Source organism: Lithobates pipiens, unplaced genomic scaffold, assembly GCF_037356315.1.
Source record: "Lithobates pipiens isolate NorthernLeopardFrog02 unplaced genomic scaffold, aLitPip1_a1.2 Scaffold_1, whole genome shotgun sequence".
Lineage (NCBI taxonomy): Eukaryota > Metazoa > Chordata > Amphibia > Anura > Ranidae > Lithobates > Lithobates pipiens.
The window spans coordinates 121,423,272-121,447,485 of NW_027507685.1; the positions used below are offsets into that span (position 1 = coordinate 121,423,272).

At 45.4% G+C, this 24,214-nt stretch overlaps 1 protein-coding gene across 3 annotated transcripts in view; it reads left to right on the top strand.

Moving 5' to 3' along the window:
• Window positions 1-247: 247 nt before the first annotated feature.
• CDK16 (cyclin dependent kinase 16) overlaps window positions 248-24,214 on the top strand; it is a 53,376-nt gene continuing 29,409 nt past the window's right edge. Inside the window, exons 1-3 of one of the 3 annotated variants that reach the window (XM_077475382.1) lie at window positions 249-418; window positions 15,648-15,783; window positions 19,335-19,493. In XM_077475382.1, coding sequence (XP_077331508.1) covers window positions 15,657-15,783; window positions 19,335-19,493 — 286 coding nt within the window. In that variant the 5' untranslated portion in view covers window positions 249-418; window positions 15,648-15,656. Of the gene's footprint in view, window positions 419-528; window positions 551-15,647; window positions 15,784-19,334; window positions 19,494-24,214 lie in introns of those variants that run through there. The other 2 variants (XM_077475398.1, XM_077475390.1) reach the window with 2 other exon arrangements.

A 24,214-nucleotide genomic window follows, 5' to 3' on the forward strand; every position in this document is an offset into this window, starting at 1 on the left:
ACACACACACACACAGGGTATGGGAGTGCAGAGGACGAGCCTGTACAATGTGTGTATGTATATATATATATATATATATATATATAGGATGTGTATATATATATATATACACACACACACACACACACAGGGTATGGGAGTGCAGAGGACGAGCCTGTACGATGTGTAGGATAGGACAGATCTAGTCAGGGTGATGCATTGTGTCGGGGATCCGGGGAGTGTCGCACACAAACGAGGAGGGTGGCAGGAAGAGGAGGGCACAGAGCACCGGGCAGGAGGAGGAGGAGGATGGACGGCACGCAGGAGGGGGAGGATTGGACAGGAACAATGGCTGAGGATTACAGAGAACTGGCCGGGCCTTCTCCATGTCACTGACCCCCTACTACATGTCACCGAGCCCCTGCACTGCAGACACCGGGTGAGAGGCGGGGAAGGGGCTGTGCCGGGGAGGAGGGGGGAGCGGAGGGATCGGGATGTCATCACTATACTGCACCGCTCAGAAATACCACCTACAGGATCTGCATGGATAGGGATGGCACAGGATTACTGGGTATGGTAGAGATGTATAGGAATGGTAGAGGACTACTCTGCTATAATACTGGATGTATAGGAATGGCAGGGGGTGTCAGGTCATGGTGTATGGGAGGGATGTTTGTGACTAGCAGGGGATTTCTGATATGGGAGTATCATAGGCTGTCTGCTTCTGGTATAGGGGAGGACTTGTACAGGAATATATAGGAATATGATATACAGAAGTGGATGTATAGAAATAGTAGAGGATCTTTTTTTAGGGTATAGGGGGCTGGATGTACAGAAATAGTTGTGGATATCTGGTTATATTGGAGGACTGGATGTATAGGATTAGTAGAGTTTGGTTATATTGGAGGACTGGATGTAATGGATTAGTAGAGTTTGGTTATATTGGAGGACTGGATGTATAGGATTAGTAGAGTTTGGTTATATTGGAGGACTGGATGTATAGGATTAGTAGAGTTTGGTTATATTGGAGGACTGGATGTAAAGGATTAGTAGAGTTTGGTTATATTGGAGGACTGGATGTAAAGGATTAGTAGAGTTTGGTTATATTGGAGGACTGGATGTAAAGGATTAGTAGAGTTTGGTTATATTGGAGGACTGGATGTAAAGGATTAGTAGAGTTTGGTTATATTGGAGGACTGGATGTATAGGATTAGTAGAGTTTGGTTATATTGGAGGACTGGATGTATAGGATTAGTAGAGTTTGGTTATATTGGAGGACTGGATGTAAAGGATTAGTAGAGTTTGGTTATATTGGAGGACTGGATGTAATGGATTAGTAGAGTTTGGTTATATTGGAGGACTGGATGTATATGATTAGTAGAGTTTGGTTATATTGGAGGACTGGATGTATATGATTAGTAGAGTTTGGTTATATTGGAGGACTGGATGTATATGATTAGTAGAGTTTGGTTATATTGGAGGACTGGATGTATATGATTAGTAGAGTTTGGTTATATTGGAGGACTGGATGTATAGGATTAGTAGAGTTTGGTTATATTGGAGGACTGGATGTATAGGATTAGTAGAGTTTGGTTATATTGGAGGACTGGATGTATAGGATTAGTAGAGTTTGGTTATATTGGAGGACTGGATGTATATGATTAGTAGAGTTTGGTTATATTGGAGGACTGGATGTAAAGGATTAGTAGAGTTTGGTTATATTGGAGGACTGGATGTAAAGGATTAGTAGAGTTTGGTTATATTGGAGGACTGGATGTAAAGGATCAGTAGAGTTTGGCTATATTGGAGGACTGGATGTAAAGGATTAGTAGAGTTTGGCTATATTGGAGGACTGGATGTATAGGATCAGTAGAGTTTGGTTATATTGGAGGACTGGATGTAAAGAATTAGTAGAGTTTGGTTATATTGGAGGACTGGATGTATAGGAATGGTATAGTTTAGTTATAGTGGAGGACTGGTTGTATAGGATTAGCAGAGTTTGGGTATAGTGAAGGACTGGATGTAAAGCAGGCATATGCAATTAGCGGACCTTCAGCTGTTGCAGAACTACAAGTCCCATCATTCCTCTGCCTCTGGGTGTCATGCGTGGGGCTGTCAGAGTCTTGTTATGCCTCATGGGACTTGTAGTTCCACAACAGCTGGAGGTCCGCTAATTGCATATCCCTGCTGCAAAGGATTAGTAGAGTTTGATTATAGTGGAGGACTGGATGTATAGGATTAGTAGAGTTTGGTTATATCGGAGGACTGGATGTATAGGATTAGTAGAGTTTGGGTATAGTGGAGGACTGGATGTATAGGATTAGTAGAGTTTGGTTATATCGGAGGACTGGATGTATAGGATTAGTAGAGTTTGGGTATAGTGGAGGACTGGATGTATAGGATTGGTATAGTTCAGTTATAGTGAAGGACTGGATGTATAGTATTAGTAGATTTTGGTTATTGTGTAAAACTGCATGTATAGGGATAGCAGAGTTTGAACATAGTGAAGGTTTGGATGTATAGGATTAGCACAATTTGGTTATAGTTGAGGACTGAATGTATAGGATGGATTAGTAAAGTTTATGTATGATGGAGGACTGGATGTACTGGAGGAGGACTAGATGTATAGGATTAGTATATACTGAAGCTCATTTTCCAAAGTACCGTATTTATCGGCGTATAACACGCACCCCAAATTTAGGAGGGAATTTTAAGGAAAAAACTTTTTAAGGAAAAAAACTTACATTTAAATGCCCATCAATGCAGCCTTGCAAGTGCCCATCTGCAACCTCCTCAGTGTCATTTGCAGCCTTGCCCAGGCTGCAGTTTGAAATTGGCGCTGCCGAGATACACAGAGCCGGTCCTGTGTATCTTGGCTCTTCTCGGCTCCTCTCGTAGTCCCGCCCTATGATGGACATAACAGGTCCAATGGCGGGACTGGGCTTGTCTGTGAGCGGAGCCGAGCACTGCCCATATACATAGCCGAGTGTACTCGGCTAGGCTCAGATAGTTCTGCTCACAGTCACACCCAGTCCCTATGTTATGTCCATCATAGGGCGGGACTGGGAGTGACTGTGAGCGGAACTAGCCGAGGATAGCTGAGTACACTCCTCTTGCTCCTCCGCTCACAATCAGCGGGGATCGGCGTATAACACACACCCACGAATTTTAAAGGGAAAAAGTGCGTGTTATACGCGGATAAATACGGTAGTTGAGAATGTTTGCACAAAAAATGAAGATTTACTTCAATTATCCGTTCATGTGAAAAACAAATTTCTGTTTTATTTATTTCATCTACACATGATTGGATAACAGTGATCCTTCACTCTCTTTTTCTCTTTTTTTTGGTATGAAAATTCTTGGCTTATTAGCCCCAATTTGTTAGCCTCAGTGTCTGTATTTTATTTAAAGTGATTGTAAAGCTTTGTTTATTTAAAAAAAAAAATCATACTTCCTCCACTGTGCAGCTCGTTTTGCACAGACTGGCCCCAAACCTCTTCTTCTGGGGTCTCTCGGTGGGTCTCATGGCTTCTCCCCATATTAGATAACCCCCTAGGAGAAGCGCTATCCCGGGGGGGGTTACCTTGCGGGTGCACGTCCATAGCCGCCGAATGTATGACTTGGCCCCGCCCCCGTTGCCCGCATCATTGGATTTGATTGGCAGCAGCGGGAGCCAATGGCTGTGCTGCTATCAATCTATCTAATCAAGAGCCAAGAACCTTGGGCAGAGGAAAAGCGTGTCCCTGCCGGATGAAGTTCCAGGGCATAGGTAAGTAAAACGCGGTGGCTGGGGGGCCAATCACTGCCAGGTGTATTTTCAGATGCATTAAGGTGAAAAAACACAAGGATTTACAACCCCTTTAATGCATGTATTGGAACAGACAGCAAGGGATGACTAGGAAAGGTACAGTGGAGAATAGAATATGGGATATCTATGTTAAAGTGGAATACAGAAAGTATAGAGATAGCAGAGGATGAGTGGTAAGTATATAGCGGATGCTTTTATAGGCATTGCAAAGCTTGTCTTATTTTGGTATAGTGGAGAACTATATGAATAATAATACAGATGATGTGTGGTTATGATATGGTGGAGGACTGGATCCAGTGAGGTAGGTGAGGATGACTAGATGTGTGGGTATGGTATGGTGGAAGACTTGTTCCAGTGGGTTAGGTGAGAATGTATGAGTATGGTACCAAGGAGGACTGGATATGTATCGGAATGACAGATGTATGATGGAGGATTGGATCTAATGGGATAGATGAAGATTTTTGAGTATGATACTGAGGAGGTCTAGATTTATAGGAATTGCAGAGAATGCATTGTATGGTGGAGGACTGGATCTGGGATAGGTACGAACGTCTGAGCAAGGTAGAGAGGATGATTAGATGTGTAGGATTAGCAGAAGATGTGTGGTTATGGTATGAAGAAGGACTGGATCTAATGGAATAATTGAGAATGTTTGAGTATGGTACTGAGAAGGGCTGAATGTATTGGAATAGCAGAATGTGTGAATGAGGACAGGATCTAATGGAATAATTGAGAATGTTTGAGTATGGTACTGAGAAGGGCTGAATGTATTGGAATAGCAGAATGTGTGAAGGAGGACAGGATCTAATTGGATAAGTGGAAATGTCTGAGTATGGTACTGATGACTGGTTGTATAGGAATAGCAGAAGATACATGGTTATGGTAAGGTTGAGTACTGGATCTAATGTTATTGGATGTATGAATATGGTTTTGAGGCGGACTGAATATGTAGGAATAGCAGAGGATGTGTGGTGAAGTACTGGATTTAATTGGAGAGGTGAAAATGTATAAGTACTTTATGGTACTGGGGATTACTGGATGTGTAGGAAAAGCAGAGAATGTGTGGTCATGGAATGATGGAGAACTGGATGTAGTGGGATAGGTTGGCATGTCGGAGTATGGTACAGAGGAGAAATGGGTGTATAGGAATAGCGGAGAATGTGTGGTTATGGTATGGTGGAGGATTGGATGTAGTGGGGTAGGTCAGAATGTCGGGGTATTTACAGAATAGGAATAGCAGAAAATGTGTGGTTATGGTATGGTGGAGGACTGGATGTAGTGGGATAAGTTGGAATGTTGGCGTATGGTACAGAAGAGAAATAGATGTATAGGAATAGCGGAGAATGTGTGGTTATGGTATGGTGGAGGACTGGATGTAGTGGGATAGGTTGGAATGTCGGAGTATGGTACAGAGGAGAAATCGATGTATAGGAAAGCAGAAAATGTGTGGTTATGGTATGGTGGAGGACAGGATGTAGTGGGATAGGTTGGAATGTTGGAGTATGGTACAGAAGAGAAATGGATGTATAGGAATAGCAGAGATTATGTGGTTATGGTATGGTGGATGACTGGATGTAGTGGGAAAGAGGAGAATGTCGGCGTATGGTACAGAAGAGAAGTCGATGTATGGCGGAGGACTGGATGTAGTGAGATAGGCGGGAGTATGGTACAGAGGAGAAGTCGATGTATGGCGGAGGACTGGATGTAGTGGGATAGGTGGGAATGTCGGCGTCCAGTACAGAGGAGAAGTTGATGTATGGCGGAGGACTGGATGTAGTGGGATAGGTGGGAATGTCGGCGTATGGTACAGAGGAGAAGTCGATGTATAGCGGAGGACTGGATGTAGTGGGATAGGTGGGAATGTCGGCGTACAGTACAGAGGAGAAGTTGATGTATGGCGGAGGACTGGATGTAGTGGGATAGGTGGGAATGTCGGCGTATGGTACAGAGGAGAAGTCGATGTATAGCGGAGGACTGGATGTAGTGGGATAGGTGGGAATGTCGGCGTACAGTACAGAGGAGAAGTTGATGTATGGCGGAGGACTGGATGTAGTGGGATAGGTGGGAATGTCGGCGTATGGTACAGAGGAGAAGTTGATGTATGGCGGAGGACTGGATGTAGTGGGATAGGTGGGAATGTCGGCGTATGGTACAGAGGAGAAGTTGATGTATGGCGGAGGACTGGATGTAGTGGGATAGGTGGGAATGTCGGCGTATGGTACAGAGGAGAAGTCGATGTATGGTGGAGGACTGGATGTAGTGGGATAGGTGGGAATGTCGGCGTATGGTACAGAGGAGAAGTCGATGTATGGCGGAGGACTGGATGTAGTGGGATAGGTGGGAATGTCGGCGTATGGTACAGAGGAGAAGTCGATGTATGGCGGAGGACTGGATGTAGTGGGATAGGTGGGAATGTCGGCGTATGGTACAGAGGAGAAGTCGATGTATGGCGGAGGACTGGATGTAGTGGGATAGGTGGGAATGTGGGAGTATGATACAGAGGAGAAATGGATGTATGGCGGAGGACTGGATATAGTGGGATAGGTGGGAATGTCGGCGTATGGTACAGAGGAGAAGTCGATGTATGGCGGAGGACTGGATGTAGTGGGATAGGTGGGAGTATGGTACAGAGGAGAAATGGATGTATGGCGGAGGACTGGTTGTAGTGGGATAGGTGGGAATGTGGGAGTATGGTACAGAGGAGAAATGGATGTATAGGAAAAGCAGAGGGTGGGTTTTTATGATAAAGTGGAGGGCTTCATTTATAAGGATTGCAGAGGATGTCTGAATATTGTTCAGGAAAGGAGAAAGTTTTGTGAAAACTAGATGTATGGGAAGATTGACATTTATGTTTTGCTGACGGGTTTGAATATGAATTACAAAAAAAAAAACATAAGCGTTAAGTAAACCGTTTACTAGACACTGTAGTTCTTATTTACGGTATCTCAGTTGTTCAAGTGGGTAACATTTATGATGCCGTACTTTGCTGGAGTATTAGGGTTTGATGGAAAATGAAAACTGCTGATTGACTGCATATTCATTATTTCCTCATACCCATCTAAAGCAGACCAATTATTTGTCCATGTTTAAAAGGAATCCAACCTAAAATCTTACTACTGCTGGTCAGGTGGTCTTTAGATATTGGAGCTCTGATGTCATAGCTAGTTGGCCAATCCATGACTTTGCCTGAGCAGTCTCATTTCTTTGTTGTCCTACGAACCTCTTGGGCAAAAGATATCCCTCAACCAGTGCCTCGGCATAAGTCACATGACTGGTTGCAGAAAGGCGGGCTGTGGTTTAAGCTGTTTGTCCTAGTTGTGTCTGGTTTTCATGGTTGTTTTGCTGCTCCTCATTCTAGACATTCTAGGTATGGCTTTCTGTTATAAACCTCAACATAGATTTGCCTGAAGATCATTTGTCATTGCCCAGAGCTAACATCTCAGAGGAACATGCAGTGAAAGTATGGGTGTATATGCCTAACAAGGCTAGGATTAGTTTTGAGTGATTCAGTCAACTTCAGAGAACATCAGTGAGCAAGCTTTGTTAGCTGTTCTGGTGTTTCAGAAATGCCAAATTATAATTTTGTTGGCCATACAATAGCAGTAGGGATGGGCCGAACACCCCCCCAGTTCAGTTCACACCAGAAAATACCGAACAGGCAAAAAATGCGGAAGAACACACGAACACCATTAAAGTCTATGGGACACAAACATGAATAATCAAAAGTGCTCCTTTTAAAGGCTTATATGCAAGTTATTGTCATAAAAAGTGTTTGGGGTCCTGGGTCCTGCTCCAGGGGACATGGATCACTGCAAAAAAAAGTTTTTAAAACGGCTGTTCGGGAGCAGTGATTTTAATAATGCTTAAAGTGGAACAATAAAAGTGTAATATTCCTTTAAATTTCGTACCTGGGGGGTGTCTACAGTATGCCTGTAATGTGGAGCGGCTTTCCCGTGTCCCTGCACAAAATTACATTTCTGAAGGGAAAAAAAGTAATTTAAAAGTACTCATGGCTATAATGAATTGTCAGTCCCAGCAATACAGATAAAAGTCATTGAAAAAAATGGCCAGTCCATTATCAGGCCCTTTGGGTCTGGTATGAATATTAACCAAAATGTAAAGAAAATGGCGTGGGGGTCCCCCTCAAAATCCATACCAGACCCTTCAGGTCAGGTATGGATTTTAAGGGGAACCCCACGCCAAAATGTAAAAAAAAAAATGTCGTGGGGGTCTCCCCAAAAATCCATACCAGACCCTTATCCAAGCATGCAACCTGGCAGGCTGCAGGAAAAGAGGGGGGGACGAGAGAACACCCCCCCTCCTGAACCATACCAGGCCACATGCCCTCAACACCCCCCTCTGATGCCCCAGGAAAGCTACGGGGAAGTCCCTGTGCATCAGAGGGGGGTAGGATAACCCGGGAACATCACCGTGTGGCCCCACCCTCAGTTATAAAAGAACTGTCACCTGTGAGGAAGCGTCATACGGCGGGGGAATCCCATGGAGGTGGGTCGGTAGCGGCTTTGTTTGTTTTTTTCGGTCCGTCGGTGGAGCGAAAAAGATGAATGGACTTTGTGGGACATTTTTATTATTTTGAAGGGTCTGGTATGGCTTTTGGTTGAGGGTTCCCCTTAATATTCATACCAGACCCAAAGGGACGGGGAATTCCATACCGTTTTTTTACGATTACTTATTTTATCTTTATTGCTTTAAAAACTTTGGGTTGTCCCCAGAAAAGTAATAGAGGAGAAATCTTCCAATGGGGACACACGTTCTGTTGACCTAGTGGTCCCCAAAGAATTCCATAAATTTGCAGGGATTACCTCTCACTTTCTGTTTGGCTGTGGGACGGGAAGTGAAAGGAAATCTCCACAATGGGACATCGATGAGGAAAAAAATATTGACAGGGGTTATAATGGGACAGGGGACTTTACATACACTTTATTAAAGAAGAAATTGAGATTAAACTGAAATTTATCAAACACAGGAACCCTACTGACCAATCAGAAAATGGTCAGATTTTCTGCTGTATTTGATGGGGATATCTGCGACTTTATTTCTCAGTGGTCGATTGAAAATCGTGGATTATTTTTAATTCTTGACTTCTTACATTTAATTCTTTTATATTTCAGTGAAAAATGTAAAATCTAGATAGATTAGATTGATTTGAGAATAGCATAGAGCAGGGATATGCAATTAGCGAGATATCCCTGGCATAGAGCAATGGCGAAGATATTGTGGTTCTACTGGTTGTATAAGTATAGCAGGGATATACACCCCACAGATATTTTTTGAAATTCTATATTGTTCTTAAAAGCAACACATCCTGAGAAATTTACAAAGCCTGCAGTTGCTAACTACAGATATATTAGGTGTTTTTAAAGATTTTAATCACGATAGCAGAAGCTGTGAAACCGCACAATCTCTTATTGTTAAAGTATAACTAAAAGCTGCCTGAATTTTACAGGTTACTACTTTACATTTTACAGAGGAGGGCTAATGCTAGAATTACTGCCCATGATCTGACATTCACGGCGATACCTAACATGTATGGGGCAATCGCTGTTTGTATGTGTGTGTGCGGGACTGACTGGTGCGCTAGCAAGGGGGCACTTTACCTTTTTTTTTTTTTTTTTTTTTAAGTGGATGTAAGCCCTCACATATACCCAGTGAAGTGAACAGCCTCAGAGAATACACAGAGAAGAAACAAATCTCCCTACATAAGTTTTACATGCATATCTGCTGTCTTCAGCTTTATATACTTTTTAGAAAGTGCACATAGTGTTAGAATTTTCTCTTCCTGATTCACCTGTGGGTGTGGATTCTTGGCATACACTGAGACAGCGGATTGGAGGAAAGGCACGCACACACCCCCCTCCACATAGGCAGAGACTTGCGGAGCTGTGCTGCGAATAGACCAGCTCTCTGCTAATCTATTAATAACATCTACCCTGAGACAAAATTCAGGCTGGTTTTATCACAGTTGACAGAGAACATGTCAGAAGTTATCATGCTAATAACAGAAGAACAGAGCAGGAGAAAGCCATGGGACCGCGCTGTCCCCCTCCATGTTGCTCCGTGTCTCCCTCTCTCCTCCGTGCATCTCTCCCCCTCTCTTCTCCCTGTCCCTCTCCATGCTGCGCCGTGTCTCCCGCTATCTCTCCTCCGTGCTTTAAGTTCTGTTCCCCTCCATGTTGCTCTGTGTCTCCCTCTCTTCTCCGTGTCTCCCTCAATGCTGCTCCGTGTCTGCCGCTCTCCTCCATGCATCTGCCCCCCTCTCTTCTCCGTGTCCCCCTCCATGCTGCTCCGTGTCTCCCTCTCTCCTCCGTGCATCTGTCCCCCTCTCTTCTCCGTGTCTCCTGCCCCCCGGTGCTTCTGTCCCCCTCCATGTTGCTCTGTGTCCCCCTCTCTTCTCCGTGTCCCCCTCTCTTCTCCGTGTCCCCCTCTCTTCTCCGTGTCCCCCTCTCTTCTCCGTGTCCCCCTCTCTTCTCCGTGTCCCCCTCTCTTCTCCGTGTCCCCCTCCATGCTGCTCCGTGTCTCCTGCCCCCCCGTGCTTCTGTCCCCCTCCATGTTGCTCCGTGTCTCCCTCTCTCCTTCGTGTCTCCCTCCATGCTGCTCTGTGTCTCCCGCTCTCCTCCGTGCCTCTGTCCCCCTCTCTCCTCCGTGTCCCCCTCCATGCTGCTCCGTGTGTCCCGCTCTCCTCCGTGCATCTGTCCCGCTCTCTTCTCCACGTCTCCCTCCATGCTGCTCCGCGTCTCCCGCTCTCCTCCGTGCATCTGTCCCCCTCTCTTCTCCGTGTCTCCCTCCATACTGCTCCGTGTCTCCCACTCTCCTCCGTGCATCTGTCCTCCTCTCTTCTCCGTGTCTCCCGCTCTCCTCCGTGCATCTGTCCCGCTCTCTTCTCCGTGTCTCCCTCCATGCTGCTCCGCGTCTCCCGCTCTCCTCCGTGCATCTGTCCCCCTCTCTTCTCCGTGTCCCTCCATACTGCTCCGTGTCTCCCACTCTCCTCCGTGCATCTGTCCCCCTCTCTTCTCCGTGTCCCCCTCCATGCTGCTCCGTGTCTCCCGCTCTCCTCCGTGCATCTGTCCCGCTCTCTTCTCCGCGTCTCCCTCCATGCTGCTCCGCGTATCCCGCTCTCCTCCGTGCATCTGTCCCCCTCTCTTCTCCGTGTCTCCCTCCATACTGCTCCGTGTCTCCCGCTATCCTCTGTGCATCTGTCCCCCTTTCTTGTCCGTGTCTCCTGCTCTCTTCCGTGCATCTGTCCCCCTCTCTTCTCCCTGTCCCTCTCCATGCTGCTCCGTGTCTCCCGCTATCTCTCCTCCGTGCTTCTGTCCCCCTCCATGTTGCTCTGTGTCCCCCTCTCTTCTCCGTGTCCCCCTCTCTTCTCCGTGTCCCCCTCAATGCTGCTCCGTGTCTGCCGCTCTCCTCCGTGCATCTGCCCCCCTCTCTTCTCCGTGTCCCCCTCCATGCTGCTCCGTGTCTCCCGCTCTCCTCCGTGCATCTGTCCCGCTCTCTTCTCCGCGTCTCCCTCCATGCTGCTCCGCGTCTCCCGCTCTCCTCCGTGCATCTGTCTCCCTCTCTTCTCCGTGTCTCCCTCCATACTGCTCCGTGTCTCCCGCTCTCCTCTGTGCATCTGTCCCCCTTTCTTGTCCGTGTCTCCCGCTCTCCTCCGTGCATCTGTCCTGCTCTCTTCTCCGTGTCTCCCTCCATGCTGCTCCGCGTCTCCCGCTCTCCATGCATCTGTCCCCCTCTCTTCTCCGTGTCTCCCTCCATACTGCTCCGTGTCTCCCACTCTCCTCCGTGCATCTGTCCCCCTCTCTTCTCTGTGTCCCCCTCCATGCTGCTCCGTGTCTCCCGCTCTCCTCCGTGCATCTGTCCCCCTCTCTTCTCCGTGTCTCCCTCCATACTGCTCCGTGTCTCCCGCTCTCCTCCGTGCATCTGTCCCCCTTTCTTGTCCGTGTCTCCCGCTCTCCTCTGTGCATCTGTCCCCCTTTCTTGTCCGTGTCTCCTGCTCTCTTCCGTGCATCTGTCCCCCTCTCTTCTCCCTGTCCCTCTCCATGCTGCTCCGTGTCTCCCGCTATCTCTCCTCCGTGCTTCTGTCCCCCTCCATGTTGCTCTGTGTCCCCCTCTCTTCTCCGTGTCCCCCTCTCTTCTCCGTGTCCCCCTCTCTTCTCCGTGTCCCCCTCTCTTCTCCGTGTCCCCCTCTCTTCTCCGTGTCCCCCTCTCTTCTCCGTGTCTCCCTCAATGCTGCTCCGTGTCTGCCGCTCTCCTCCGTGCATCTGCCCCCCTCTCTTCTCCGTGTCCCCCTCCATGCTGCTCCGTGTCTCCCGCTCTCCTCCGTGCATCTGTCCCGCTCTCTTCTCCGCGTCTCCCTCCATGCTGCTCCGCGTCTCCCGCTCTCCTCCGTGCATCTGTCTCCCTCTCTTCTCCGTGTCTCCCTCCATACTGCTCCGTGTCTCCCGCTCTCCTCTGTGCATCTGTCCCCCTTTCTTGTCCGTGTCTCCCGCTCTCCTCCGTGCATCTGTCCTGCTCTCTTCTCCGTGTCTCCCTCCATGCTGCTCCGCGTCTCCCGCTCTCCATGCATCTGTCCCCCTCTCTTCTCCGTGTCTCCCTCCATACTGCTCCGTGTCTCCCACTCTCCTCCGTGCATCTGTCCCCCTCTCTTCTCTGTGTCCCCCTCCATGCTGCTCCGTGTCTCCCGCTCTCCTCCGTGCATCTGTCCCCCTCTCTTCTCCGTGTCTCCCTCCATACTGCTCCGTGTCTCCCGCTCTCCTCCGTGCATCTGCCCCCCTTTCTTGTCCGTGTCTCCCGCTCTCCTCTGTGCATCTGTCCCCCTCTCTTCTCCATGTCTCCCTCCATGCTGCTGTCCCCCTCCATGCTGCTCCGTGTCTCCCTCTCTTCTCCGTGCTGCCACCCCCCTTGGTATCTCAGGATAGAGAGCAGAGGTAGGAGCCGGTGACCACCGACTCTGTCCATTCACAACTGAAACATTGTAACCTCCTGTGATTACGCTGTCTTCTCTCCATTCATTATCAGTGCAGCAGAGGCTGCAGAGAAAGGGACCTGGGAATCTCTGTCCCTAGTCCCTTTCCCTGTCTCAAATGGGAGATGTCAGAGATATGTTAAGACCCCTGATATCTCACCATAGCCCACCCCCCCCCCCCCCCCAACAGGGCTGATAAAAAAATTGCAATAAATAATAATTAAAAAAAATTGTAAAAAATAATAAAAAATAAAAAAAAACACACTGACACTGTCCCCACACACCCTCCCCCTTAAAAAAAGAGAGCATTGTAAAAAATTAAAATAAATTATAAACATTCATGAACTTCTGAACAGGAAATAAAAACAGAACATAAAAGGTAAGATAAAAGAATATAACTACATATATATATATATATATATATATATTTATACAGTTATATTCTTTTATCTTACCTTTTTTTTTTTTACAGGCGAGATTAAAGCTAATCTCCAGCTTATTAAATACCATCAATGCAGCCTTCTCAGTGTCCATTGCAACCTTGTCCATCATTGCACCCTTGTCAGTGTCCATCTGCACCCTTGTCCCAGTGTCATTTACAGACTTTAAAAATGGCGCCGCCGAAATACAGCGCCGGATGTCCTGTATATCTCGTCGGTTTTCTGCCGTTATCGGTGGCTTTCGCCCACTTTTGCCAGTTCTTGGCCACTCCTGGCGGCTTTCGGCGGCTCATGCGGGACTGTGAAAGCCACTGAGAACGGCCAAAAGCCGTAAGAAGCTCACAACCGGCAGGGGGTTGGCGTATAACATGCACCCACGATTTCCCCCTGATTTTAAGGGGGAAAAAAGTGCGTGTTATACGCCAATAAATACGGTACAGTATACAGATCTGTATTCTGGCAGTGGGATGGGATCTTCCTGTCCTGCTCCTGGAAAATTCAGGCTGAGTGATGCTCAGCCATTCACAAGGAGCTTTGTATTCTATGATTGAGCACAAAGCTTCCTCTGTCTGGCTGAGTTGCAGATTGTGACGTCATCTGCCCGCCTCTATGCCTTAGCCAATCGGAGGAAACGTTTTAATTTATAGAATGCAAAACTCCATGTGAATGGCTGAGCAACACAACCTCAAATTGAACTTCATGAGATGTCTGTGTGAGATTTCAATAAAGTTTGTTTAGAAAAAAAAGAGAACGGAGCAATGGGCTGGATTGACACATCATCACTGTGCTGATCTGGCTGGACCACACTGAAAACCAGCTGCTGCTTTGTAATGCATCAACTAGTGTGAACATACCCTGAAAACTGGAGATTGACTTTAAATACTGTATGGTAAACATAACTCCCCAGCTCCCTCCCCTTACATACAAGGGGAAAGCTAGGTAGGAGCTTTCAGCAAATAAAATGGTAAGCAGCAACTTGTATACCAGAGCCTTTTTTTTTTTTTTTTTTTTTTATTTGTTTGTTTGCACAAATGTTAAAATGCTCATTTTAGGCCTGAAGATTCTAAACTGCACGTATTTTCAGAAAGAAAAGATTCTGGAGAATAAATTGGTGGCAGTTACAATTGTTTGCCACATGCTAGTAGCACAACTGTTTATCAAACCCATATTTGCAGTAAAAAAAAAATACAAAAATTGTTCATTTTAGTGCAAAAAATCACAGTATATTGTCTAATTTTTCATTAAAATATAAAAGATAAGGCTGTGTTAGTAGATGAACACCATGAGGTGCGTAGAAGTCGGGCACCTAGATGTGGGTGTTGCCAGAGGGGCAAAGAGTTTGGTGTTGCCAGAGGGGCAAAGAGTTTGGTGTTGCCAGAGGGGCAAAGAGTTTGGTGTTGCCAGAGGGGCAAAGAGTTTGGTGTTGCCAGAGAGGCAAAGAGTTTGGTGTTGCCAGAGAGGCAAAGAGTTTGGTGTTGCCAGAGAGGCAAAGAGTTTGGTGTTGCCAGAAGGGCAAGGGTTGGGTGTTGCCATAGCAACAAAGGCTGGGTGGGGGTAGAGTGCCCAAATGTGAGTGGTGATAGAGTAAAGAGGTGGCTTATAACTGTGGATTCGTTTTTCACTTGTGGTGACCTTTGTTCACACATTTTTAATCAGATTCTCAGTTTGACGCAGATTATTAGATGTGTACTTTAAGGATGTGTCAATTGCTTAGTTTAGTGACATCATCAACACCTTATCTTGAAGTAGCTCTGTGCTTGCCATGGGGGGATAAGCCACTGGTTCATTTTAATACCCCCTTCTCCATCAACATATACAGACTTTTTTCTCTCTTCCAATACTCGTTTGGGCTGCTTGGAGTGAGGAAAAACCTGTGTAAGCTTGAAGTTGTTCTAGTTGCAGCTTACACCAGTTATTGGACAATAATGCTTTGTTATATATATGAACAGTGCTTAGTGAAGTTCTGTTATGTGTTCAATGTGACAGATTCCATTTCTTGAGACTTCATAGAATCTCTATATTCCATCTTTTCTTGCCACCACAAACCTTGCACTCGTAATCAACATTAAAAAGAAAAGGAAAAGGGACTTTAGAAGAGGCGTGTTGCTGAGTAAAAACTTGAATGAAAATTTTTTATTCATTAAATACACACCATATCATAAAAAGTGTCAATCTTTGGGTATAGGACACAATTTACTATGGTGCGCTTCTTTAAATACATTTGTTTGGCTATACAATTGTTTTACAAAGTACAATACAACATCATTGACAGATGCATAGACATACTCATCCACTCAGCACTCGTAATGATGACATTGCTTGCGTCGCCATTTCAAGCCTTTCCACCACTAGTCTACCACAAATGTTTGTATTTGTCCCTCATCATTTTTATTTTTTTTTGTTCTTTTAATACTGTGATTTTTTTTTTTTTCATCAGCTGGCAGCCATGGACCGGATGAAGAAGATCAAAAGACAGCTTTCCATGACCCTTCGGGGTGGACGAACAGCTGAAAAAAGCTCTGGAGACCATTCAGAACCCATCACTCTGGAGGACAATGGCAGCAGTGATAATGGTAAGTGATGCCGTCCACTGAAAACTGGAGGGTAGGATGGATCTAATGGGTGAGAGGGCACAGGTGAGTGCATTCGGAGGTCACTGGCATCTCTAACTGCAGTAAGAGCAAGGACGGTTTATTGGATGGAGAATCGCAAAACTGGAGAGCATCTCAGTCATAAGAAAAGAAGGCATAATAAAAGTTTAAGCTAGTTGATTACAAGGTGGCCTGAAAAGACACTTGGATAGTTTCCGGCAGCACCCTGGTTGTGGGCCAGTGGAATCTTTGTAAGGACAAAGGAGACTACTCTTTGTTGAAAATCGTGAAATTAAAAGAAAGGGCATTGGCCAATGAACACTGGTCCAGGTGGAAGGTTAGCATAGGTAAGGAAAACCTAATAAATCTTTGTAAGGTTTGCAGAGGTTGAGGGAGGACCAGTTGGGGCTTAGAGTTTAAGAGTAAGAGTTCAAGTGCACAAGATTACCAAGCAAAGGAAACTTAAAAACTTTAAAGTGGAATTCGGGACAAACTGTTTATTTGTGTTTTGTGAGGACAGGGAGTAGAATGTTACATGACTGTAAGAGTATATAGAGTAACTATTTACATAATGGAGCACCCCAGGGCCTTAGAGCCTTATAAGGTTTTCTGACCATGCTTTCAGGCACCTTCATGGTTCCTGTATGAGAGTCTAAACAAGTATCCAGCTACCGTTTGATGCACAAGCCTCACAAATACACAGAAAACATCCTTGGCTGAGCCAAATTCTCTTTTATTTGTGTCTCACGCATCCCTATTACAGGGACTGCAGCTCTTAATGGGAGGGGCTCAGCTACAGAGGTTGGGGCAGGATCAGGTGTTGCCAGGTGCTGATTGACACACTACATGCATAGAACCAGAGGCAATAACAGAAAAGGTGTAGCCATCATCCCTCAATTAGTAAACGTGAGAATTTCCCCCAAAATTGGACTCTTTAAGGCAACAGGATACCACTGTGTTAACATGCTATTGATAATTATTGTAACAAATTCTTAAAAACAAGCCACATAAAATATATACATGGCTGTATTAGTACATAAAGTGCTTGTGGGAGCTTGTTACATATAAATCCTCATATTACACATCATCCTGCTCCACAGCCCCACAAGCAACAGAAACATTGTAACAGTGGTTTTATGATATGGGAATATTTAACGCATTTCAGAAATTCTGCTTTCCTTCTTCAGTGGTACAAAGAAATGAAGGGCATGTTTGCTCATCCGTATGAACAGAGGTAGAAGCACCATTAAAACAAGCCACTATTTTAGTAAAAACATGTTGCCATCAGTGCCTTTGTCCAATATAGGATCACTGCCGTCTCCAAAAGCCCGGGCCTCAGTAGGGCACACTGGGGCCATCTAAGCATGCTTGCCTATGGGACAGGAAGTAAAGGGAAATCTCTGCAATGGAACACAGATGGGGGGGGGGGGGGGGATCTGACATGGGTTATAATCCTCCCTTACTCTATCCAAAATGGAAAAAAAAGGTTTGCCTATAGTTCTACTTTACTGGTAGTGTGGTTGTAAACCTCAGTCTTGGAATCTGAGCAGAGTACATATATCTGTAGTGTTTACTTATCTCTCTCCAAAGCTCTAAGGTAGACCTTACACGGTGCAAACTTCTTTCCTGCAGCCACACTCCTGCCGAGCTATTGAGAAGATGGTGATTATAGCTAGCAGTTGTAGCATCAGCTAGCAATAATCGTATGAGAATCGGGCAGGCTGGTTGTACCCAGGTTGATTGGTCATTCAGCCTGTCCATTAATGGTTACGATCTCGGCCAGTTCCTGCTGAACCGACCGAGATTCGAACCGTGTTTGGCCGGCCCAAGTGTCGTTTCTCTCTGGTGCTTTGTTCCTCCTGTTATCAGCATGAGTTGCTTCTGAGAAGTTTCCCTGACTTATGAGATACATTTTGTGGCGGAGGAAAGGGGGGGAGCTCAGCACAGAGCAACACTGTTATGCTGTGTTAAGGGGGGAGTGTGCCTTTCCTCCAACCAGCTCTCACTGTAACTGCAGCCTCTCTGCCCCCTCCTCTGTGATCCTGACTGATGAAGAAAGATTTTAACGTTTTTCTGCCATTTTAAAGGGGTGTAGAGAGGGAAAAACTGCAGCTAAACAAACAAAACGTATATGGGGGGGTTTGTTTCATCTCTGTGTATCACCTGAGGCTGTTCACTTCACTGGGTATATGAGAACGTTTACATCCACTTTAAAGAGTCCCATTGTGTGGGGGAACATCTCACATGACACGTTACAGGCCTTTTTTTTTTTTTTTTTATCAGGAAGCCATATTTCTATTTTAAATGTAGTTAGGGGAGCTATGGTGACTATAGACATACTTTAGATGCTAGTCCACCCCGTTGAGAGAGTGCTCCTTATTTTGTAATGGAGTTCAGCTCTCCCTGTAGTTGTACTTCTTAAATGTCCCGTTACCTGTTTCAGGCTTTGTAAGGGATATCAAGTACCTGTGCATGCACCTGTTGTGCAGTTCACCTGGTTCTACTCTGGCACAACCCTTAATTTCTTAGACAGCCCATAGATGATTTATTTCATTCAATGTGAATGGGGGAATCTTCCCCGCTGTTCTATTGTATTCTGACAGTGGGGAGACTGCCCCTCTGATTGACTTCTGTACAACCAACCTGCCCATACATGGATCAAAAAAAAAAATTCTGGTTCAGCAGGGACCATGATTTAGGGTCAGCACTAGGTTGGCATGCTATTGCGATTAACCAAAACCTCACAGAAGGTGCATGCAATGCTCGCCTCTTTAACTTTAGATACAGTAGTTGTGATATTGTCCACAGGCCATCTTATGGATGGCTTTCAGCAACTCTCTGACACACCTAGCTACACCCATTGGGTGGTGAAGCACCCTGTGGCTAGGTTAAGCGGCAGTAGAGAATTATTATTGATGTACAGGCTTTCCTTGCCTGTTCACTGCAATTTAAAAATAATTATAGGCGGAGAAGCTTGTTAAATGAATAGTTCAGAGAAGCCAAGGGCAGGAACTTTGTTTGGGCTTCGTGGTAAGTCACTTGATGGAGATTATCGATTGTTGAAGCATGCGTTTGAAAAGGTAGTTTACCCACAAACCAGTTCTTAAAGGAGGCCCCGATGGTGAGTGCCCGCTTTGCATGCTGCTGGTTTTGGGTTAAAAATCTAGAAATTTTTCTTTTCCTCTTTTATTTTTATTCATTTAGTTTTGTTTTTCAGTTTTAATCTGTATTATTTTTGTTTTCTTTTAAGTTAATTTTATTCTCCCCTTGCTGTTTTCCCCCCTCTCTGGCACCTCATCCCCTTTAAATTTGTCATTTCCAACTGTGTCTGCCATTGTAATCACCCTCTCTCTCCTTTGTCTCTTTACTAACTGTGCCATGGCTACCTATTCCATTGTCTATGCTTCTTTCGTCTCCATTCCTCCATCCTTCTCCTTCCTGCATCGGATCTTTGTCCTGCCACATCCTTTCTTTCCTTCTTACCCTTTCCACCCTTGATCTTGTCCCGCTCCCCCCCCCCCCCCCCCCCTCAGAGCCCATCGTCAGAAATGGGAGAAGCCTCTCGTCCCACAGCATGCAATCCTTCCTGCACCACTACACCGCCAGCTCCTTCCAAAAGCCGCCCATCCCCCGGCCCCACAGTGCCGTCTGCAGGAGTCTCAGCTCTTACCTGAACCGGAGCAGCCGACTAGGTACGTGTGTGCGCGCTCCATCAAAAACCATCGGGCCTATTCAGTAAGGCGTCGCAAACGATGACGTGCAGTAACCCATAGCTGTTGACTGAATTTCTCTGTAGCCAAGTCTCATCAGCAAAAGATGAAATTTGATTGGCTGCTGGGGTTTTTTGCACAGTGCCTTACTAAATAAGCCTGCAGGTGTGCACATCGGAATACTGATAGGTGTGGCCCCACTGCCATACCTTACTTTGCTTGTGCACACCACCAGGTTGTGTTGTGTTTGTGTGTACGTATCACTTAGTGTGTATCTTTGTGAGATAGACTGAAATAATCTCCAAGTCTTGTATTTAAGATGTATGTAAATATTTCATTTATATACGGTATTTATATATTTTGTATTGTATATAAACCTCCCACCAATCATTAAATGGCCTTTCCATATTTTTTTACTTGCCCTATGTATTATTCCAATTTTAGGATCAAAATTTCTATGACAGTATTTGTCCTGCAAAGCTTATTGTAAATTGTAAGCTTTCCTCCTTTATTAAGTAAACCTTCCATTCTCAAAACATGTAAAGATTGTATTAGCTTCATAATGTGCTTCATTATTATTACTACAGATGTGTGTGTATATAGCGCCGACAATTTAAGCAGCGCTTTAAATATATTGTACATTCACATCAGTCCCTGCTTACAATCGAATGTTCCTACTTTACTTGCACATACTAGGGCCAATTTAGACAGGAGCTAACGAACCTGCCAGCACATCCTAGGAGTGCGGGAGGAAACTGGAGTTCCTAGAGGAAACTAGAGCTGCACGATTCTGGCTAAAATGAGAATCGCTATTTTTTTGCTTAGAATAAAGATCACGATTCTCACGGCATAACATCATCTTTCACGTTATACAAAAAAATTGGGCCAACTTTACTGTTTAATTTATATTTTTTAATTGATTAAAGTGTATTTTTTTCCCAAAATATTGCACTTGAAAGAACACTGTGCAAATAAAGCATGGCATAAAATATTGCAACAACCACCATTTTATTCACTAGGGTCTCTGCTAAAAAATGTATATAATGTTTGGAGGTTCTAAATGATTTTCCAGCAAAAAATACAGATTTTAACTTGTAAGCAAAAAGTGTCCGAAAAAGGCTTGGTCTTTAAAGCGGACCTTGATTCATTTTTTCCATCTTTCTATCTATTAAATCTTCTGCCCTTGTTGTTTTAACTTTGGATAGTAAAACATTTTTTTCTGCCAGTAAATACCTTATACAGCCCACTTCCTGCTTCTTGTCTGGTCATTAGCTTAGGTTTATGACATCATGCACAGCTCTGTCTCTCACTCTTGTGAGAGTTTGCCAGCAAGGGAGGGGGGATGAGTCGTAAGAGGACCAAAGAAAGCTGCAGGGATGTAGGTGTGTCTCTGTGTGTCTGAGTAAATCCAGGAAGAAAACACCCACCGTTAAAATGGATGCAGCCAGACTCAGTGGAGGGAGATTTCTGCAGCATATTTGGCAAGTACAGAATCGCAGTATATATAAAATAATATGCAAAGTGGTTGGAGGGAAGCTTCAGAATGGCAAAGATGTTTTTATAAAAAATTATGTGAGCAGACTGCAGTTCCTCTTTAAGTGGTTAAACTGACTTCATTAATGGACCCAAGTGCACCCCTTTGATCTAAAATAAGTAAATGACACTTTGTTTATAGTTATCTCCCAGGGCTGACAAGGTTGTGATAAACTTGACAGGCTGCCGTTTTATTTTTTTTATTTTTTTTTCGTTTTTCTTGTCAGCTGTGAGCAGAGAACTCTCTGTACTGAATCAAGGAAAGGCAGTATTAAGATCATAAGGGGGGTTGAATCGAGATTAATCGTGCAGCTCTGGAGAAAACCCACTTAAAGCAGTGCTCCACCTAAAAGGTGAAGCTCCGCTTGTCTGCCTCCCCCATCTCCTCTGCGACATCTGGCACATTTGGGGGAGCGGGTACCTGGTTTTTACAGGTACCCACTCCCGGCTGACTTTACCACAGTGAACTCAGCCAGAAGTTCAGCCCGCCGCCTCCTTCCCCCACAGCCAGCCTATTCGCAGAGCGCAGCGTGCTTCGCGCATGCACAGTAGGGAGCCGGCTGCGAAGTGACAAGGCTTCGCTGCTGGTTTCCCTTAGAGGAGAACGTGGCGGTAGCACCCGATTAAAAAATCGGCTCAGGCGAGGACACCGCTGGATTCCCGGATGGGTAAGAGTACTATTGTTAAAAGCCAGCAGCTGCAGTATTTGTAACTGCTGACTTTTATTTATTTTTTCTGAGGGAGCCTGAAGCTCTTCTTTAAGCACAGGGAGAGCTTGCAAATTCTATGCAGCGTGTTGTGGCTGTGATTTGAGCTGATAACCTTAGTGCTGCATCAAATATTTCAAAGCACATTGTCTGTGCCAAAAATGTGTAGACAAAAAGCTTTGCTACAGATATGCAAATTTAGACTTTTTACCAAAAGTCAGCAGCGGCTAAGTCCTCACTCTATCTCTAACCACTCCCCTGGCTGCTAGCATACAGCAGGTAGCTATGTTTATGGTCAGCAGGGTCTTTGATATGTAGGCTGTGATTGACAGCCTGGCTCCACCTTCCTATTGCTGTGAGCAAGAACATGCCCAAAGGGAAAATGAGGCTGGCCATAGACAAGTTTCTTTCCTGCAGCCACGGATTGCAGGAAATAAATTTAAAGGGTTCCCCCATCAACACAGACAGTGCTGACAGGGGAATCCCTCCTGCCAGGCCATTGTCTTCTCCTGGCAGGCAGACAAGGGGAAGTTGCCCCCGCCAGGAGAAGACCAGGATTATCCATAGTGGCTACAGCAACAGCTTGCAATAATTGGAAGCAAATCCAGCAGGTTGGCTGTGCCTAAGTTGATCCATTGGTCAGCTTGGTACATTCAGCCTGCCTATTAATGGTTCAAATCTTGGCCGGTTCCTGCTGAGTTGCTGGGCAGACTGCAGAGTTTTTCTTCACTAATCGTGCATTCATTTGTGTAGGCCAAATAAATTCAGTAAACTTTGAAGAATGAAAGAGTTGTTTTAAAACTGAACTAAAGTCTCCAAAGCTTACTCTGGTCCCTTGCCGGTGTTTCGTCACATATGGCGAACCATCACATTTGGCTACCCGCTGGACTGCGCATGCGCGACGCCGGCATATGCGTTCCACCCCTAAGTCCAGGTTCAAGCCCCACCATCCAAGTGGACATAGAGTTAGGTTATAATTATGCAGAGCGAAGCGAGGGGCCCTGTGTTGGAACGCATAGGGTGGCGTCGCAAATGCGCACTCCAGCGGGTAGGAAAATGTGATGGGTAGCCGAATGTGACGTGACACTGGTGCTGCCATTTTCACCAGCTTCTTCTGGGTCTTTCGGATTCTTGATTACTAGGCACAGAATGATGGAACTCTTGCGTATCTGTGGTAGTTCAGTCCCCCCGACACAGATACTGTGCATGTGCAGCTAAGCGTAAAGTCTAGTATCTTCTAAAGAAGACTGCAAGCAGACAGGCAAGTTTTTATTTTGTTGTCGAAGTGACTTTGCATGTTTTTTTCTGCAATAAAGAGTGCCTGCTCGCAATTATTTAAAAGTTAGACTTTAGTTTCACTTTAAAGGAAACCCATTATGGGAGCCAGCTAGACGATAACACCACTGACATCTATAAAGCTAGTTGCCTGCTGTCATATTCACACTTGCAGTATAGTAGGTGATTAACTAGTATTGTATTGCAGGCAATCAACTAGCATGTTCAGAGGGAGACCCCCGTATTCATCACATGACAAGTTTTATTTTAGCTTTTCCCATAACTTTATTGTCAAACCTTTGTGAGATTTTTAAGCTTTATATCCATTTCTTATTCTATCTTTACTCTTGGCAGTCATTTTGTTATCTTTTCAGTAGTAGTAAAAAAACATAAAAATCTGAGCACTAAAGAGAGTGCTAGACTCTCATCAATGCTTTCTCCAAAGACAGTAAAAAGAAAGAAAAATCAAAAAAAGAAAGAAACGAAATATCCAAAAAATCGAAACAAATGGGATACAAGGTAAAAGAAGAAAAGCTGCCGTTGGTGCACTGTCCCGAGTAAGGATGAGCTCAGGCGTGTTTGCATGCTCCACATGCAGAGCCTGCCAGGAAGTCGGTGCAGCGCTGCGCTAATCACAGGCAGTGAGACATTTCCCCCGATGGAGATCGGGCAATGTCTCACTGCCTGTGATTAGTGCAGCGATGCGCCGACTTCCTGGCGGGCTCTGCATGTGGAGCATGCAAACACGCCTGAGCTCATCCCTAGTCCCGAGACCCACGCAGGATGCGTCCATAATGCAGCTTCTGGATCACTGAGAACGTGCAGGCTCTTCTTAGGCGCTGAACCACCTAATGTCCCAGTGCCAAAAAGGTTCACCACACCGATCACACTACCAGAGGACGCATTTCTGGGAAATCTTCCTCCTCTTCAGCTCTGGGGCATTTTTTATTTTCTGTAGGCACTCAGCAGATGGGAGCCAATACCAGATTTTCAAGGTGAGAAGAGTGTGGAAGTGCATACAAAGAATGCTTGTAGCTGTGAGGAATATCACTGAGACCCTGCAGTTATGATTTTTGCCCAGAGCAGTGCTTTATCCATTTGCTGACCACTCAATAGCAGATTTACTGCTACAGGGCGGCAGCTGTGTGCTGGATCACTTATATATACGTGATCCTACACTTCTGCCTG